Genomic DNA, 18,188 nt, shown 5'->3' with positions numbered 1-18,188 from the left:
GAGAGAGAGAGAGATCTTTTTTCACCTGTTGGTTCACTCCCCAAATGGCTACGATAGGCAGGGGTTGGCCAGGCTATTGCCAGGAGCAAGGAGCTTCTGTGTCTCCATATAAGAGGGTCGGGGCCCCAGGACCAGGCCGTTTTAAGGGAGCTAGATGGGAAGTGGAGCAGCCAGGTGCGCACATGGCATCCTGGTGCTTGAAGAGGGAGGATGAGCCAATTGAGCCATTGCAGTGGGCCCTGTGTGTTTTCAAAGTGGTTTTGTTGATTTTTAAATTTTTTTTTAGATTTTATTGGAAAGTCAGATACACAGAGAGGAGGAAAGACAGAGAGGAAGATCTTCCATCCATTGATTCTCTCCCCAAGCAGCTGCAACAGCCGGAGCTGAGCCTATCTGAGGCCAGGAGCCTGGAGCCTCTTCCAGGTCTCCCATGCGGGTGCAGGGTCCCAAGGCATTGGACCATTCTTGGCTGCTTTTCTAGACCACAGGCAGGGAGCTGGATGGGAAGCAGGCTGCTGGGATTAGAACCGGTGACTTTATGGGATCCTGGCGTGTGCAAGGCAAGGGCTTTAGCAGCTAGGCTACTGTGACAGGTCCTATTTGTTTTGTTTTTAGTGTTCATTTATTTAAAAGGCAAAGAGAGGGAAAGAAAGAGAAAACTTCTTTCTGTTGATTCACCTTGAAAGCGCCTGGATCCCATATGGGTGCCGGTTCTAGTCCCAGCAGCTCCACTTCCCATCCAGCTTCCTGCTTGTGGCCTGGGAAAGCAGTCAAGGACGGCCCGAAGCTTTGGGACCCTGTACCTGTGGGGGAAACCCGGAAAAGGTTCCTGGATCCTGGCTTTGGATCAGCATAGCACCGGCCATTGCGCTTACTTGGGGAGTGAATCATTGGATGGAAGATCTTCCTCTCTGTCTCTTCTCCTCTCTGTGTTTCTGACTTTGTAATAAAAGAACAAATATAAATCTTTAAAAAAAGGAACTAAAATATGATTTTTAAAAAAAATGCAGTACTTGACTCTTTAAATGATGGCCATTAACTAAATCCAATCCGTTTGGGTAACAGTGTGACTTTAGGCTGCCAGGGTGCTGTCTGGTACCCACCCAGGCTTTACTGCCCAGCTGCCTGTACTTCACATGGGAGCCTCGCCTTGCCTCGGGCTTGCCTCCTTCCCTGGTCCCTCTTCCTGGGCTGTGACATCTGGTGACACACCCTGCTGACCTGGTCCTTCTATTTTTTTTTTTAAGATGTATTTTATTTACTTGCAGAGTTAGAAAGTGAGCAAGCTCCCACGGGCTGGCTCACTCTCCAATTCCTGTAAGAAGCCAGAAGCCAGGGATTCAATGCAGGTCTCCTGAGCTGGTGGCAGGAGGGCAGCTCCCGCAGCCATTGCCACCTCCTTGCAGAGTCTGGAATTGAGAGCTGCAACCTAGAATGGAACCCGAGGACTCTCATGGTAAGATGCAGAATTTTTCCACATTGTCTCCACTTTTCAGCTGAACCAGTGCCCCAGCCTCCGTGGTTGCTCATTGCTCTGAGTACTTCCTGTGAACGAAGTTACCCAGGGTTTGTCTTCATGGGTAATGAGTTTATTTCACTTGACGCAATGTTCCCAAGATTCATCCATGTGGCAGCATGACAGAATTTCTACATTCCTTTTTTTTAAGATTTATTTATTCTACTTGAAAGAGTTATACAGAGACAGAGAGATCATCCATCTGCTGTCTCATTTCCCAGATGGCTGCAGTGGCTGGAGCTGTGCTGATCTGAAGCCAGAAGCCAGGAGTCTTTTCTGGGTACAGGGTCCCAAGGCTTTGGGCCATCCTCTGCTGCTTTCCCAGGCCACAAGCAGGGAGCTGGGTGGGAAATGGAGTAGCTGAGACATGAACCAGTGACCGTATGGAATGACAGCACTGGAGGCAGAAGATCAGTTTGCTACACCACTTCAGAATTCTTTCCTCTTTAAGGCTGAATCACATTCCACTCTAAGTATTCCATTTTGTCGACCTACTGATCCATCAGTGGACATACAAGTCCCTTCCACATTTTAGCTGCTGTGAACAAGGCTGGGTTTACAAACATCCCTTCAAGACTCTTGTTCCTCCATGAACCTATTATTCTATCTTCTTAATTCCCACAGTCTGATCAGCCTGTGCCTCGTACCAACAGCCCTTCCCTAAACACCCAGTGTCCACAATCTGGGCAAGACCTGACTCCCACCTGTGGCTAAGGGCAGACATATGTAACCTGGTGAACTGCGCACTGCCTGGTGTGACTGTAGAGAGCAGAAGTACACGTGGCCTGGAGAGCCAGGGGAGCTGGATCATGTGGGAGCTTTCCAGGGACAAGGGGATGTTTGAAGTAGAGGCAACTGCCCGTGCACGGTTCCAGTGCTTCTGTGTATGCTGCCTGCATGCCAGAGTGTCAGCCTGGGAAAAGCATAAGCTGTATTTCAGCGATCACTGCTCCACTCCTGCCACCTACCTGAATGTGTACCTGGCAGAACTAAAGCTGGGCAGACAAAAGAGCATCGCATCCTGTAGGGGTGAGGACACCCCCTAGCGGCAGCAGCCAGATCCTGCTCCTGCTGCTAGAGCCCGCAACCCGCGGCTGTCACCAGGGTTGGCCCCAGCCTAGCGTTTTCTTGCTTGATCTGTAAGACACCCCACCCCCCGCCCCGCCCCACGACTCCCCTACTGCAAAGGTGCTCACTTCACACCAACAAACACGTGTTAATGCTGGTTGCCATCCTAGGCTCTGGAACAGAGTTGAGTCAAATATCACCCCTACCCCTCAGCCAGTCCAGAAAACCATTTCATAGAGTAGTGGAAGAGTGGTGTGTGTTTTGAGTCTCAAAGGGTGAACGAGCGACAGGCGACACAGGGAAGGATTCAGATGGGCAAACACGGAGCTCTGTGAAATGGAACAAAGGGAATGAGCCCCACCCCTGCCATCTACTCCACATTTGTTAACTACTGCTGACCGAGGTCACAGAGGGTGTGCTGGGACCAAGGGTGACTAAGATATCACCTGCTGCCCTGGGAACTCCCGGTACCCCGGGCAGACAGACACAGGGGTGTTCAGTGCTAGAGGTCCTGGGAGTGCCCGTCCCCTGGGGAGGGGCCTCCAGCACGGCAGTGAGGTTGGGTTGAGAAAACAGGAGGAGCCCCAGGACAAGGAGCACAACAGATGCAAGACATAAAAGTGCTACCCAGGTGAAGGTGGCTCCCTGACCAGGGTGCTTGCCTTGGAGGAGTGTGCAGAGATGGGACTCAAGAAACTGCCCACTTAGGACTTCTTTTCTGTGCATTCACACTGGTTGTGTCTCTGCGGCTTCAAAGCAGCTCCCAGAGGAACTGGTGCTGTGGCGCAGGGGGTGAAGCTACAGTATGTAAAACCAGTGTTCCGTATGAGTAGTGCCCGTTGGAATCCTGGCTGCCCCCTTCATGCAAAACTCCCTGCTCCAGTGTCTGCGAAAGCAGCAGCTGACCAAGTACCATGGCCTCTGCTGCCCACCTGGGAAATCCCGAAGGAGCTCTGGGCTGCTAGTTCCAGGTTGAACCAGTGAATAGAGGATTTATGCTTCTCTATCTGTAACTTTCAAATCAATCAATCAATCAATATTGATCAATTCACTTTCAGTACACCCCATTGTTTTTTTGTTTGAAAGGCAGATTTTATAGAGAGGAGAGATGGAGGGAAAGAGAGCGGTCTCCCATCTTCTGGTCCACTCCCCAGATGACTGCAGCAGCCAGAGCTGAGTCAAACAGAAGCCAAGAGCCAGAAGCCAGGGGCTTCTTCCGGGTCTCCCATATGGGTGTAGGGTCCCAAGGCTTTGGGCCGTCCTCGACTGCTTTCCCAGGTCACAAGCAGGGAGCCGGTTGGGAAGTAGAGCCCACAGGGCACAGGATTAGCTACTGTGTTGGCTCCACTACACCAAATTCTTAGTGATCAGCAGTGCTGGGCACAGTAGTTTGTGGAAGGAACAAATTAGCAGGGTTGTTTTTGACACCTGGAGTTGGCTTGAAGTCATGCAGGGTGCATTTTGCAGTCGAGTTTGAGAGGTCAGAACCAGGGGAGGGCGACATTCCTGCTGAGCAGCCCAGGGAAATGGCCAGTGACCTGCATCGGGCCCGGTGGGGGAAGGGCTGGGGCTGGTGTGTGTACCCCGCCCCAACCACCCATTTACACCTGCAGTGTCTGGTTCCTGAACAGGAAGGGATACAGCCTCCCCCCCCAGCCCTCCCCTCTGGTGGTCAAACCTGGCAGCTCCCTCCACCCTCCGGGCCCCAGCAGTTTCGGCAGAGGTGGGAAAACCTGTTCAACAGGGTGGCCAAAGCCTAAACCAGTCAGACAGGGCGGCCCCATCTCCCCCCAACTCCCAGCAACCTGTCCCTCTCCTGGAGTACACAACACAGGTAGAAACTCCACAAAAATTTTATTGACAGGTGGGCAGTTGAGAGGGGGTGAGTGGTGAGCCCCGTGGCTTGGTCAGGCCAGGCCGGTCCAGAAGGCAGAGAGAAGACCAGGGGCCTCGTTCCTCTGCATCCAGCCCAGGGGGAATTAAATAAACACAAAGCAACTCTGTACAGGGCCTGCAGCCTTGCTCCTGGCCCAGGTCGGGTGGAGTGGGAGCAGAGTGGCCGTGGAGGACAGGCCGGGTCCTTTGGCTAATGATAACCATTCCAGGCCCCTTCCCTGTGCTCAGGGCAGCACAGGGAACACGATTCCAACTGGCTCTGAAGTCTCAGGCAGTTGGCAGGCAAGCTTACTGCTTCTCCTGGTTTTCTTCTCTCTTGAGCTTTCCTGGGAACAGCAGGCTCCAGTTCAGCAGGGGCTCCCCCAACAGGGGCCACAGCCCTGGTCTCGGAGACAGAGTGGGCCTGGGACACAGGCAGGATGGGCCTGCTCCCTAAACTGTCCCTGACCCAGGCTCCCATCTGGGCAGGCAGGATGAAAGGCCTCGTGAGAGCTGGTGAGCACGCCCTGGGCTTACAGGGGGCGGGTGGTGTGGTTGTAGACCAGGTGCTCGGTGTCCTCGGTGGTGGAGACAGTGGAGCTGGCGGGCGTGGGTGGCGGGTGGTGGCGCCGCCTGCTGAAGCCCTTCTTCTGGTTCTTGAGGAAGAAGTAGCCCAAGACGCCTGCTACCGCCACGATGCAGATGACCAGGAGCACAGCAATGGCCACCTCCACAGAGCCTGAGGGGAAGTGGGGCTCTCAGGACATGCCTGGCTCTGCTCTGGCGAAGGGCACCCAACTCCGCAGCCCAGGGCTGCTGAGCGGTGGCATGGCAGAGCTGGGAGAGGGGTCCCTGAGGCTCCACGTGCGGGCCGCTTGTAGGTCCAGGAGTGATCGGGCTGTCCCTGCCTCCCTCACCCACAGCAGACCCCTCTATTTGATGGTGACACCCAGTCCCTGCAGGGAATCTCAGGATCTTTCTGTACCTAGGCTGAGGCAGCCATAAGCAACCACACGCAAGCAATCCCCTGAGCGGCCTTACCTGCAGTGGAAACAGAACTTTCCCGCCGCAGTCCAAACACGTCCTTCTCTGCCAAGCGGGGGGCGGGGGGGGGGGGGGGGGGACAGCACTCAGCACCCAGGACCCTTCCCTGGTGCCCACTCCCACTCCCATTCCCAAACGCCTGGACCTTGGGACAAAGCCTTAGCTCTTCACACCTCCGCCCGGATCCCACTCACTAGAAATGCCGCGACAAGACTCAAGGCATTGCTGCTCATCCTCAAAGTTATTCTTGTTGCCGTGGCAGCCGCCGTAGGTGAAGCGGGCGCAATGCTCGGTGAAGGGGTTGTAGTACCAGCGTGGGATGCTCTCGTGGCACAGTCCTGTGTCTGGCTGTTCTACGCAGTGCCCTGGGGCATGGGGAGTATGCAGGGGGCCTGTGAGCTGAGGCAGCTGTGGCCTAGGAACCCTCCCCTCTTCCTGTCACCCCTCTGCAGCAGCTGGCTCACAGCCAGCATTACTCTAAGCCATGAAGACAAATCCAGGCTGAGGAGCTTAGTAATGTGAAATTCCCTGGTCCCACATATGCATTTGCTTAACAAGCATCTTCCTATTTTCTGATGGTGCCAAGGTCCCCATGACACTTGGGTGACTAGCAATTTCACATTACAAAAAAAATTTTGTGGGGGAAAGGTAGTACCCTGGCTCAACAGGCTAATCCTCCACCTTGTGGTACCAGTATCCCACACGGATACTGGCTGGTATCCCAGCTGTTCTACTTCTGCTCCAGTTCTCTGCTTATGCTCTGGGAAAGCAGCAGAGGATGGCTCAAATCACTGGGACCCTACACCCATGCAGGAGGCTTCTGGCTCCTGGCTTCAGATTGGCTCAGCTCTGACCATTGTGACCATTTGGGGAGTGAACCAAGGGATGGAAGACCTTCTCTATTTCTCCTCTATGTAAATCTGCCTTTCAAATAAATTTTTTTTAAAAGATTTATTTTTATTATTTTCTTATTGGAAAGGTGGATATACAGAGAGGAGAGACAGAGAGGAAGATCTTCTGTCCAATGATTCACTCCCCAAGTGACCGCAATGGCCGATACTATGCCGATCCGAAGCCAGGAGCCTCTTCCGGGTCTCCCACGCGGGTGCAGGTTCCCAAAGCTTTGGGCCGTCTTCGACTGCTTTCCCAGGCCACAGGCAGGGAGCTGGAAGGGAAGCGGGGCTGCTGGGAAAGAACCGGCGCCCATATGGGATCCAGGCATGCAAGGTGAGGACCTTAACCACTGAGCCACCGCACAGGGCCCTCAAATAAATTTTTAAAATAACCTGTCACTATTTACATTTTTTTTCTTTTATTATTTATTCAAAGGCACAGAGTCAGATCTCCTATCTGCTAGTTCACTCTCCACATGCCCACAATAGCCAAAGCCAGGAGCCATGAATTGGACGGTTCCCACAGGGGTAGCAGGGCCCAAGTCCTTGAGCCATCTTCCTCGCTGCTCCTACGGTGCACATCAGCAGAAAACTGGAGTTGGAAACACAGTTGGGACTTGAATCCAGTTACTCTGATACAGTGGTCACAAACAGTGCCTTAACTGCCCCCCAAATGTCTGGCATGGGCTTATATCACCTCCATATTCCTTTACTTCTATCCACTGGTTCATCTCCTGTCCCGCCAAAGGGTCTAGCTGAGGCTAGAGACTCGAAGCTCCATTTGGGTCTCCCCTCGGAGTGCGGGGACTCAGATAATTTAGCCCTACCTGCTACCTCCCAGAATTTCGGCAGGATCTGAAGCAGAGGGGTCAGACAAGATAGAGTTAGGCACTCAGTACAGGGGGCAGGCATTCCAGGTGTGATTTAACACCGGTGCCAAACACCTGCACTGGTTTATATTTTGAACAGAGAATTGGCCTCAGAGTCTGAGTCTTGGCAGGGAGCAGTACCCAGGCAGAACCGTCTTTATTGCTGCATTATGCTTATTTTTGTTGTTATTGTCCATTTATGTGGAGTAACAGTGTGATCTGATGACTCTATTTCCCTTTCCTTGTTACACTGTGATAAAGCTAACTGCTGATCGTGTGACTGCTTACAGCCTCTGTTCAGAGATAGGTAAATAACGCTTACTTAACAAGGTACAGCATCACCTGGTCCAATGTGGTCAGCAGGCCAACTGTGGGAGGAGGGACACTGCTGGGCCTCCGACCAGCTCCTTCTCCCCTGGCTGGAGGTCCCCATGCAGCTGGCCTGCCCTCTGTTCCCCTTGGTCCCAATCTTCCTCCCTCACTCCATTCCATCCTCCTTTTTCTCCTCTTAAAAGTCCTCCAGCTGGGACTTGCGCAGTGGAATAGCATGCTAAGCCTTCATCTATAATGCCAGCATCCTGTATGAGTACCGTTTCTAGTTCTGGCTGCTCTACTCCCCATCCAGCTCCCTGCTTATGGCCTGGGAAAGCAGCAGAGGATGGCTCAAGTCCCTGGGCCTCTGGACCTACATGGGAGACCCAGAAGAAGCTCCTGGCTCTAGGTTAGTTCAGTTCTGGACACTGTAGCCATTTGGAGAATAAGCTAGTGGATGGAAGATCTCTTTGTCTCTTCCAATTTTTTTGGCTTTCAAGTAAAAGAAAAAAATTTCCTCCTGTTAACTTGGAAATTAGGGGAAAGCACTAAAGCACTATTGGGACTTTGCCCTCTTCAGTAAACCTGTTCCCTTGCATCTGGTGGCCTGACTGTCCAGCGCTGAGCTGGGCCTTAGCTGGGCCTAATCTGAACTTGGGTGTCACCAGTGGTTTTCCACTGTGTGAGATGCCCTTGTCAACATACTAAGGGTAAGAAGGTATTTGGCTAAATACATCACATTTGAGTGACAGGTGGGGGGCATGGCTCAAGTGACAAAGTTGTTCAGAGAATAAGTGATACGGAGGAAACCAGGGCCACAAAAGAGGGCTGGGCCAGGGGCTGAGCAGCGCCCACATCCTGGCACACAAAGCCCCTGAGGGAGGGGCAGTGCTGCACAGAAAAGGGGGGATAGCAGTGCAGCATATGCCCCGACCCAGGCCATTTGGGGAGGCTCACACCTTTGTCACCGGTGAATTGAATTCTCTGGAGCTCATCGAAGCCACTGGTATCTGCAGAGGTGAAAGGTCACATGCTCAGGGCCGTCACAGGTCTCCCAGGGTTCCCTCTCCCCACGGCCCCTCCCCCAGGACTCACATTTTTCACAGGTGGCTTCATCAGAGGCGTCCGGGCAGTCAGGAGTGTCATCGCACTCCAGGAAGCTGTCGATGCAGCAGCCGTTACTGCAGTGGAACTGATTGGGGCGACAGGTGCCAGAGCAGTCTGGATGGGGGCGGGGGCAGGGGTGGGGATGGGTCAGCACAGAGCAAGTGCCAGGGGTCCTTCATCTACCTACCCTGCCTGGGCCTTGTGACATGCCCTGTCTTCTCTTCCCACTGACCCTGGTGCCTCCTACTGGGAAATGGGGCACCAACCCAGGCAGCAGGAGGATGTTGGGTTGGCAGGGGTTGCTGTGTCTGCCATCCTTTCACATGCCGTGATGGGAGAAATGGTTTGGGCAAAGGTGGGCTGGGGACCTGGAGGGGGTGAGGGTGAGAAGGAGAGAAGCAAAGCCCACCTGGATGGTGCCTTTCTATCACAGGGCCTAGGAGAGAGAGAGAACAAAGAAATCACAGGGGGCTCCAGCAGAAATGTGAGTGAGATGGCTGAGAAAGGGGACCCCCACTCCCTCCCTGGAGGAAAGCCACTTGGAGCGCCCCGACGCAGGCCCACCTTGTACACCCCGGCAGGCCAACATGCACTCTCTCTCCCGCAGGTAGTTGTTCTTGTTGCCTGCGCAGCCTCCATAAATGAAGCTCTTGCAGATCTGCTCTGTGGGGTCGTAATACCAACGGGGAAAGGCGCCCCGGCAGCGGCCCACCTTGCTGGATGCAAGGCAATAGTCTGGGGGTAGGAGAGCTTGTGAGGGGCACCCGCAGTGGGCAGCCAGCAGAGTGAGCGGCCCCAGGCATTGCCTCCCCGGCCTCCCTCACCTTCAGTCTGTTTGGCTGTTAGCACGGTGACCGTGATGTTGGCTGTGTTCTCTGACTGGTCTGAGCCAGTCATAGTCAGCTGGAACAGGTACGTGCCTTCCTTGAGTCCCCATAGCTCCACCTCGTCCAGACCATTTTTCTATACACATGAGTGGCCATCAGGCTTGGGCTGCCCCAGGCCCCGGTGGCCACTGGGCCGACCCTTCCCCACATCCTGAGGAAGACACAGGGATGCGGCATGGAGCATCCAGAGCCTCAGGCAGGGATCCCTGGGGGTGCTGGGGTGGGCGTGGTAGCCCAGAGTCTCACCTTGACCGTTACATCCGAGTCACCCTGCAGCAGGTGCCAGTCTGAACCATCCACATCCTTCAGTACTACCGGCTCCTGGAGTTGTACCTTCAAGTCAGTACCAGCCCATGTCTTGGGGATCCAGGCTTCTGGATGAAAAATCAATTCAAACTCAACAGACCAGGTTTCCTCTGGCAGGGAAAGCAAGGGAGTACCAGCCTGACCTTGGTTGACCTAGGACTCTGCATGGGGTGCAGGCAGGAGCTCACACCAAGCCCTCTTGCTCTCCATTTCTAGACTTCACGTCTTTAGTACAGACAAGTGCTTGTACACTACCCAAGTCTACTTTCTGAAGTAAATTATCAAATAGCATGTGTCATTGGCTCTCCCACATATAGGCTTGGGGAAGGGCACTTGATCCTATATTCTATAAAAAACAGTTAATTGTACTAATTGCTTTTTAAACATTAAGGCAGCAATTTTTACATGTTTAAAAGGTAAAGCTATCTTTCTTTTTTAAAGATTTATTTACTTACCTGAAAGGCACAGTTACAGAGAGAGAGGTCTTCTACCCATTGACTCACTCCCTAGATGGCATGAGGGTCAGAGCTGGGCCAGGCCAAAACCAGGAGGTTCTTCTGGGTCTCCCGTGTGGGTGGCAGGGGCTCTAAGCACTTGGGTCATCTTTGCTTTCCTTGGTCATTAGCAGGGGACTGGACTGGAAGTAGGGAAGTAGAACAGCTGGGACTTGAACTGGTACCTCATAGGATAATAGGATTGCAGGCAATGGTTTTACCTAATACAACGCCAGTCTCAGAATTTTTTAAATTTTTCAAAATTTGAGAGGAAGGAAACCCGGTGTGATGACTAGTATCTAGATCTTTCCCTTACAAGCACGGGGATCCCATATGAGCACCAGTTCATATTCTGACTATTCTACTTCCCACCCAGGTCCCTGTGCTTGTGGCCTGGGAGGGCAGCAGAGGTTGGCCCAAAGCCTTGGGATCCTGCACCTGTGTGGCAGACCCAGAGGATGCTCCTGATCAACTCAGCTCTGGCTGCTGTGGCTGCTTGGGGAGTGAAGCAGAGGATGGCAGATCTTTCCATCTCTTCCTCTCTCTGTAATAGTTTGTCTTTCCAATAAAATAAAAACAAATAAACCTTTCAAAACAACTGAGAGGAAGAGAAGTAGATAGAGATGTATCCACTGGTTTACTCCCCAGATGGCTGCAATGGCTCTTTTTTTTTTTTTTTAAGCTTTATTTTTTTATCTGAAAGGCAGATGAGAGACAGAGAGAGATCCTCCTTCTGCTGGCTCACTCTCCAGATAGCCACAATGGCTAGAGCTGAGCCAACCTAAATGCAATGGCTCTTTATGTGTGTGTATGTGCTGGGGAGGTGAGGCCCTGAGTTGAGGGGCAGCCAGGGGCACGGCAGGCTCTACAGTTAACAACTCCACCCAGACCTCCCAAGTGAGTGGCAGGGACCCAATGTATAAGCTATCCCCTGCTACTAATAGGGTGTGTGTTAGCAGGAAGTTGGAGTTGGAAACAACCAGATTTTGAACTTTGACACTTTGATAGAAAATGATTCTTCATTTATTAAAAGACAGAGAAGGCCCAGCATTGTAGCCTAGTGGCTAAAGTCTTCACCTTGCATGTACCACTGGGATCTCATATGAGCACCAGTTTGTGTCCTGACTGCTCCACTTCCTACCCAGCTCCCTGACTGCCACCTGGGAAAGCAGCAAAAGACGGCCCAAAGCCTTGGAACCCTGTATCTACTTGGGAGACCTAGAAGAGGCTCCTGGCTTCAGATTGGCTCAGCTCTGACTGTTGAGGCAGCAGACAAAGGGCCTTTCTGTTTCTCCCTCTCTCTGTAAATCTGCCTTTCCATAAATAAATGAATAAATAAATAATCTTTAAAAAAAGAGAAATAAAGTAAGCAATTTCTCCATCTGCCAGTTCACTCTCCAAATGCCTTTCACAGTGGAGCCTGGGCCAGACCACAACTAGAAGCCAGGAATTCCATTCTGGTCTTCCACAGGGGTGGCAGGAACTCAAGTATTTATGCTAACATCCACTGCCTTCCAGTCACATTAGCAGGAAATTGGACTAGCAGCAAAGCATTCTAGCATGGGATGTAGGTGGTCCAAGCAGTGGAGTAGAACTGCTGTGTCCCTTTGTGTGCCCCCAGGAACTATTTTCAAGTGGCTAGCTGGTCATGGCAACTCAGGGTTAAGTGGCCATGGGAAGAGGGGCCTCTGCCACCTCAGACTCCACTGTTGAGTTTCAAGACAACGACATTCCAACAACTCAGGCTAGGGGAGAGGGAGATCAGCACAAACTTGATTCTTGCTCTCTTCTTCCTCTGCAGCTTACTTCTTCACGTCTTTGTGCTGCATGGGAAGGGAAGCCCATGACTGTGGTTCCCTGAAATAAAGGCCATCTAAATTCTAAGAAAAAAACCCAAAAACTAAAAAACAAAACCCTTGACTCTTGCCTGTAGCAGGTGGAATGATGGTCCCAAAAGCTGCATCCACATATGACCCTAGAACCATGAATGTGATCGCACTCGGAATGAGTCTTTGCAAAAATGATCAAATAAAGGGTCTCCAGACAGCATCATCTGGGATTCTTTGGGTAAGCCCTAAATTAAACAAGAGTCATATAGCAACAGAGAGCTGAAAGGGGGCGTGGGGAACAGAGCTGTGCTACAGCAGGTAAAGCTGCAGCTTGCAATGCCAGCGTCCCATATGGAAGCCAGTCTCAGTCCTGGCTGTGTGATTTCTAAGCCAGTTCGCTGCTTATGTGCCTTACCCTACAGGGCAGGTAAGACCAAAGCAATGAAGGGTGGCCTAAGTGCTTAGGCCCCTGCTCCCAACTGGGAGACCTGAAAGAAGCTCCTGCCTCCCTCCTGGACCAGGCCTGGCTGTTGTGGAAATTTGGGGAGTGAACCAGCAGTGCAAAGATCTCTGTCTCTCCCCCTCTCTCTGTAATAATGCTTTTAAAATAAAAATTCCAAAAAATAATCCATTAAATAAAAAAGAAACAGAAGGAAGGAAAGAAGAGAAACAGGCCATGTAAAGACTGGGGCAAAGGCTGGAGAGATGTAGCCCCAAGTCAAGAGACGGGTGCGGTCACCAAAGCAGGAAGATGAGGGGTGCACACTGTGGCATAGTGGGTTAAGCCCCAGAATGTCAGTGTGTGTAATGGCATTTCCCTTCTGTTGCTGCTTGTTGAGCCTGCATTTTGGAAGCAGCAGAGTAATCAGGGCCCTAGCACCCACATGGGAGTTCTGGTTCCTGGCTCTGGTTCATGCAGTCACTTGGGGAGTGGACTGTGGGATGAAAGAGATCTGTCTCCCCCCGCCCCCCACCTCCCTCTCTCTTTCTGCTTTCCAAGTAATGATAATAAAGAAAGAAGCTGGGAGAGTCAAGGAAGGATTTGGATGCTGTGATTTTGGACTTTGGACTCTGGAACTATAAGAAAAAATGTCCATTTCTTAAGCTACCTACTCTGTCCTAATGATAAGAGCATCAGGAAAATGAGACACTACCCTGAGGGTATGACAGTCCTACAGGGCAGATAAGACCCAGAGTCTGGAGCAACACAGGGAGATGGGCCTACACCTGGGGTCTACAGACCTGAGGCTTTGTGTGGGCAAGATAAGGGCAGTCAGAGAACCAGGAGGGGTGAGTGGAAGCAGTTCTCTGTGATTGTTTGGCTGTGGGCAAGAACATAGGCTGCTGTGGATGGTGGGAGACAGGAGAGGCCAGGGCAGGTCAGGGATTCACTGGGTGGGGCAGACCTCAAGGCCCCTGGGAAGGAAGGTGGCTCTGTCATGTGCCCAGAGTGGGCGCGCAGGGAAGACACAATGCTGGGTGCAGTAAGTCAGGCGCAGAGGCATTCTACATACCTGTACTTACTCGTATGTGGACACGCAGAAGCTGACCACACGGACCTGGGAGGGTGTGGAGGCCAGAGGAGGAAGGGTAACAAATGTTCCCTATAGGAGACAACCCTGGTCCACAGCAAGTACTGGAAGATTTCACTACAGTTAGGAAATGGCTCTCCACACAGAGAAATGGGAAGTGGCCCAGGTGATGGAGGTGCCCTCAGCCCCGATCCGATGGTCACCACGGTCCCCAGGACTATCCAATGATGACATATCAACCCAGAGATCTGGGTGGGGGCAGGCAGCACTGTGGTCCAGTTCTTGTTCCTGTTCTCGCCTCATGCACACTGAGGGGGTGGCTGTGCACAGTGAGTAGAGCGGCAGCTTGGGACCCCTAATCCTTCCAGCGTGCCCCGATCGCTTCCTGTATCCTTTCCAATTCAGCTTCTGGCTGGTGAGTACCTGGGACCCTGCAGATGGTAGCCCAAGTGCTTACACCCCTGCCACCCGTGTGGAGGCCCTGGATGGAGTTCCAGGCTCCCGGTTTCGGGCTGGCCCAGTCCCCATTAATGTGGTCATTTGGGAAGTTAACTACATGATGGAAGATTTCTCTTTCTCTGTTCCTCCACCTTTCAAATGAAGTAAGTAAAACTCAGTAAAACTCCAGTTGCCTCACTTCCAATCCAGCTTCCTGGCTAATGCGCCTGGGAAGGCAGTGAGGGTGGCCCTTGCTACTTTTATGGGAGACCTGGATAGAGTTCCAGGTTCCTGGCTTAGACCTGACCAGCCCCTCGCCTTTGTGGTAATCTGTGGAGTGAATCAGCAGATGAGATCTCTCCCTCTCTCTGTAACTGCCTTTTAAATAAATAAATTTAAAAAATAAGTATTTTTAAAAGTTTCCTTGTATAGTCGGTTACATAATTTGTACCTCAATTTGTATCATTTGTGTAACCAGCCCCAACCAGCCTGTCCACCCTCCATGCTGCCTTAGGGTTTATTATTACTAACCCAGTATCCAAGGCTGTGCTGATAGACGCCGAGATCCTTGAGAAGTCTCAGGATCTAAACAGTACTACAGCTAAGAGCTGGCCCCCTTGTTGTTTCATACACCTGTCAGCTGGGCCGCAGGACATACTCCTGCCAGTGGAAGCCTGCCAGGGTCGCCCGCAGCTTTCAGACTCGGCCGAGCTGTCTGCCACAGAGATCGGGTCAAGTGTAAGAGCAGTGCAGAGGAAGCAGCAGAAGACAGCGGTCAGGAGGTGAGTCACAGGCATTCCTTTCCCATGAGGCGTGGTGGGGGAGGGGGGCTCGCAGGAGCTGGGTTACAAAGGTGAACAGCCCAGGACCCACGGTGCGGGTGCCCAGGGTGAGGGTATGTGGAGGGAGGCTTCACCCAGAAGCATGTCAGATGGCACAGGTCTGCCAGACCCAGGAAAGGGAGCTGGGTTCCAAGCATGTCAGAGCCAGGAGACAGGTGGACCAAGTGGGAGAGCCCAGCTAGCACAGTGAGCCGGGAGGCCTCTCTTCTTGTGTTTTACAGAAAATAGTCAGCTGTGTAAAACTGGGAAAGCAGGCGGAGCGTGTCCCAGCATGTGGACAGCCGCAGACAGGGCCCCCAGGGCAACAGTGACAGGTGCAGTGATGACAGGACCTTCCAGCGCTGTGCTCCGCAAGCCCCAGGCCTGGGACCAAGGGACACATGTGCTGCCCCACCTTTCCCTTCTTCTCCCCAAAAGAGCAAAGGCTAGAAGGGTGATAAAACTAGTCCTCGCCCAGATGCCAGTCCCCAGACCATCTCCAGGGAAACAGACTCCACCTCCTAAGCCACACCTGCACAGGAAGAGGGGTAAAGCCAAGAGGTGGGGCCTGCAGCTGTAGGAGTCCAAACTGGACCAGCCTAGCCTGGCCTGGCCACTGGCAGGGGTGGGAGAGGACACACACACTCACCCTCCCCATGGCAGGAGAATCTCCCTATCAAACACAAAGGTTTAGGGGGCAGACCTATGCCCCTAGTGGTATACCCCTAACCCAAACTGGAGTTCCTGGGTTTGAGTACCCACTCTGTTCCTGGCTGGAGCCACCAGCCCACACGGGAGAACCGTACTGAGTCCATGGCTTGGTCTGGCCGTAGCAACTCTGGGCATGCCGGGAGGGAACCCACAGATGGCAGCACATGTTCCCTCTCCGTTTCTCAAATGAATACCTCACTGAAAATTTGAAAAGAGAATTAGAGGTTTAGAAGCTGTGTGCCCAGTCCACCTTGTTGCCTTCGTCTACCCTTGCATTTAGCAGCCACCCTCACAGCTCTGCTGTCACCCACTCTAACCTCTCAGGCAGGGCTTGGGTGAGAGCAGACCCCTGGACGCACATACAGCTTCCCTCCAGGTGCCTGAGAAGGTGTGGAACGGCTTGGAGCCCACATTCAGCCCCAAACCCTCCTAACTCCTCCACGCCTCCCTGGAAATCCCCACTCCACCCTACCTCGTGCATTGGAGGCCAGTCCTGGGGATTTCCAGATAGAGGAGCCCCCAGAGCTGACTCCCCAGTTCTGGTCAGGAGTGAGGCTCCCTCAGGCCTCTGTGGGAGCGGGAAGCACACGGGCAGCTCACAGCAGAGTCAACACCACCTACGTACACTCGCTGTTGTTTCCTTGTGGAACAGGCTCTAGCCCTGCTCCAGCAGGTGGTGGCCCTGCTAGCTCCAGCTCCCCATCCCCCGGGGATCCGGGAGAGCTGCTGAAGGATAGGGAGAGAAGAGGGCCCTCAATGAGAGAGACACTGGCTTGCTTGGGAAGACAGCCGGTCCTCCACTGTGTAAACCAAGACAACCTGCAGGTGGACTCCACCTGGCCCGGGCATCTGAACTGTGTTATCTGCTGGGCTGTCAGGGGTCAGAAGGTCAGGGTATCACCAGCAAAGTGCAGGGTTTGTGGTCATCTAGGGTGAAGACCAACTTTAACCATGTACTACACTGCCATCCTGGGCAAATGATTTACCTAAAACATTGGGGATGGCCAACAGCACCCTTTCCGGGGTGACACGAGGCCCAAGGCAATCAACAAGATGCCTTGGTGCTCCATCTGACCAGTGCCAAATGGGAGAGGAGCTTGGGCAGGCTGGGGGAGAGTCCTGGGCCTTCAGTGTGCCCTCCTTCCAGGAAGCAAACAAGACAAGCAGCTGTCCTGGCTGCCAAATCCTAGGCAGGGAGAGCCCTGCCTGGATCACGTGTGCCACACACACACACCTGCCTGCACAGCTGATGGCCCTCCCCTAGCAGGGATACATGCCAGCCAGCTGACTCACCCGGCAAACCTTTACTTCCAAGCCAGGAATCCCTAGGCTACTGTGCCCACCAGCTGGCCTCTCTATTGAGGTCAGCCCCAGACTAGGTATGCTCCTTCATTCCAGGGTCTAGCAGTTCTCTCCCTGGAAAGGCCTGTTGGCTCCCAGGAAGCAGAGGGATGAGAACAGTTCCCGCATCCACCCCGGTAGAGGGGACGCAGCCTCCTGGTGCACAGGATAGCACTCAGTTGTGATGCCCTGGGAGGTGCAAGGCTACCTACAGAGGCCTGGGTCCCAGTCCCAACCTATAGGGCCACCGGCCAGGCTTCCAGAGGAGCTGATCCATCTCCCCAGGACATCCATAGCAGAAGGTCTCCCTGTGCGCCCCAGACCCTCATCAAGAAGTTCCAGCTCTGGGACGGCCCCGGTCTCTTTGTTTGCCACTCATGCTACCTACGGTTAGGAAGAGGCTGGACTCTCCTCCCTAACTCCTTCTCGACGTTCGCCGGCCGTGAACTCCACAACCCAACCCTGCCGCCCTCTGCGCCTCCGGCTCTTCCTCCTTACCACCCAAGCCCTGCAAGCGTGTGTCGCGGTAGGAGCTGTACACCTCCTGCGAGAGGTAGTTGACGAAGCCCTCTTTGGGAGCGAACTTGCACACGAAGTTATGTTCGTAGAGGCAGTCCATGAGGAAGCAGGCGGCCACGGCGTCCGCCCCGCCGCCGGGCTGCAACTCCACCAGCGCCAGGTTGCAGTTCTGGGTTTCGCAGCAGGCAAGTACGCAGTCCCAGCTGTGAGTCACCGTACGGGAGCCCCAGGAGGTGGCCCCGTGGCTGACCGAGGCGTTGATGTCCAGCACAAAGTCAGGCACCCTGGCGGTAAAGCGTTCCCGGCAGGTGGCTCCTCCAGGCGGCGCGGCTGAAGGCCCAGCCTCGATGCCTTGGAAGCCGAGCGCACACAGGAGCCACACGACGACGCCGGCCGAGATTCCGATCGGGGCGCGGGGGGCGCGAGCCATCGTTCTCCCCGGGGCCGTCGCCCTCCTTCCCACGGGGGGTCACCTTCTCCCTGCGGGCTGCTGGGTTCCAAGGCTTCTAGTGACCTGGAAGAGGGAGGGGACGGAGGAGGAGACACACCTGATCAGCCCGGGAGACTCCGAAGGAGGCGGGACAAGCCGGAGGAAGTGGGATGGGGGGCGCGGATCGGGCCGGCCC

The 18,188-nt window shown here is 53.7% G+C and overlaps 1 protein-coding gene across 1 annotated transcript; it reads right to left on the bottom strand.

Annotated features, from left to right (window-relative positions):
- Window positions 1-4,437: 4,437 nt before the first annotated feature.
- Window positions 4,438-18,039, bottom strand: SPINT1 (serine peptidase inhibitor, Kunitz type 1). The gene is made up of 10 exons (XM_040969148.1): window positions 17,542-18,039; window positions 9,818-9,945; window positions 9,509-9,647; window positions 9,249-9,419; window positions 9,094-9,120; window positions 8,673-8,798; window positions 8,537-8,587; window positions 5,698-5,868; window positions 5,501-5,548; window positions 4,438-5,198 (listed from the first exon to the last, which is right to left on the bottom strand). The coding sequence occupies exons 1-10, from the start codon at window positions 17,990-17,992 to the stop codon at window positions 4,993-4,995; spliced, it is 1,518 nt and encodes a 505-aa protein (XP_040825082.1). The 5' UTR covers window positions 17,993-18,039; the 3' UTR covers window positions 4,438-4,992.
- Window positions 18,040-18,188: the final 149 nt, after the last annotated feature.

This window comes from Ochotona curzoniae, unplaced genomic scaffold (assembly GCF_017591425.1).
Source record: "Ochotona curzoniae isolate NIBS_2020 unplaced genomic scaffold, NIBS_Ocur_1.0 scaffold_4701, whole genome shotgun sequence".
Lineage (NCBI taxonomy): Eukaryota > Metazoa > Chordata > Mammalia > Lagomorpha > Ochotonidae > Ochotona > Ochotona curzoniae.
Note: the sequence above shows the minus strand (reverse complement) of the source record. Positions and strands in the feature narration are given on the sequence as shown.

Excerpts from the sequence above, each read along its gene's own strand:
- SPINT1 (XM_040969148.1), bottom strand. The coding sequence starts at position 17,992 with ATGGCTCGCGCCCCCCGCGCCCCGATCGGAATCTCGGCCGGCGTCGTC. Across the intron at positions 9,946-17,541 it reads ACGCTTGCAGGGCTTGGGTG|AAGCCTGGATCCCCAAGACA; the intron begins GTAAGGAGGAAG and ends TTTTTCATCCAG. Across the intron at positions 8,588-8,672 it reads TGAAGCCACCTGTGAAAAAT|ATACCAGTGGCTTCGATGAG; the intron begins GTGAGTCCTGGG and ends TCACCTCTGCAG.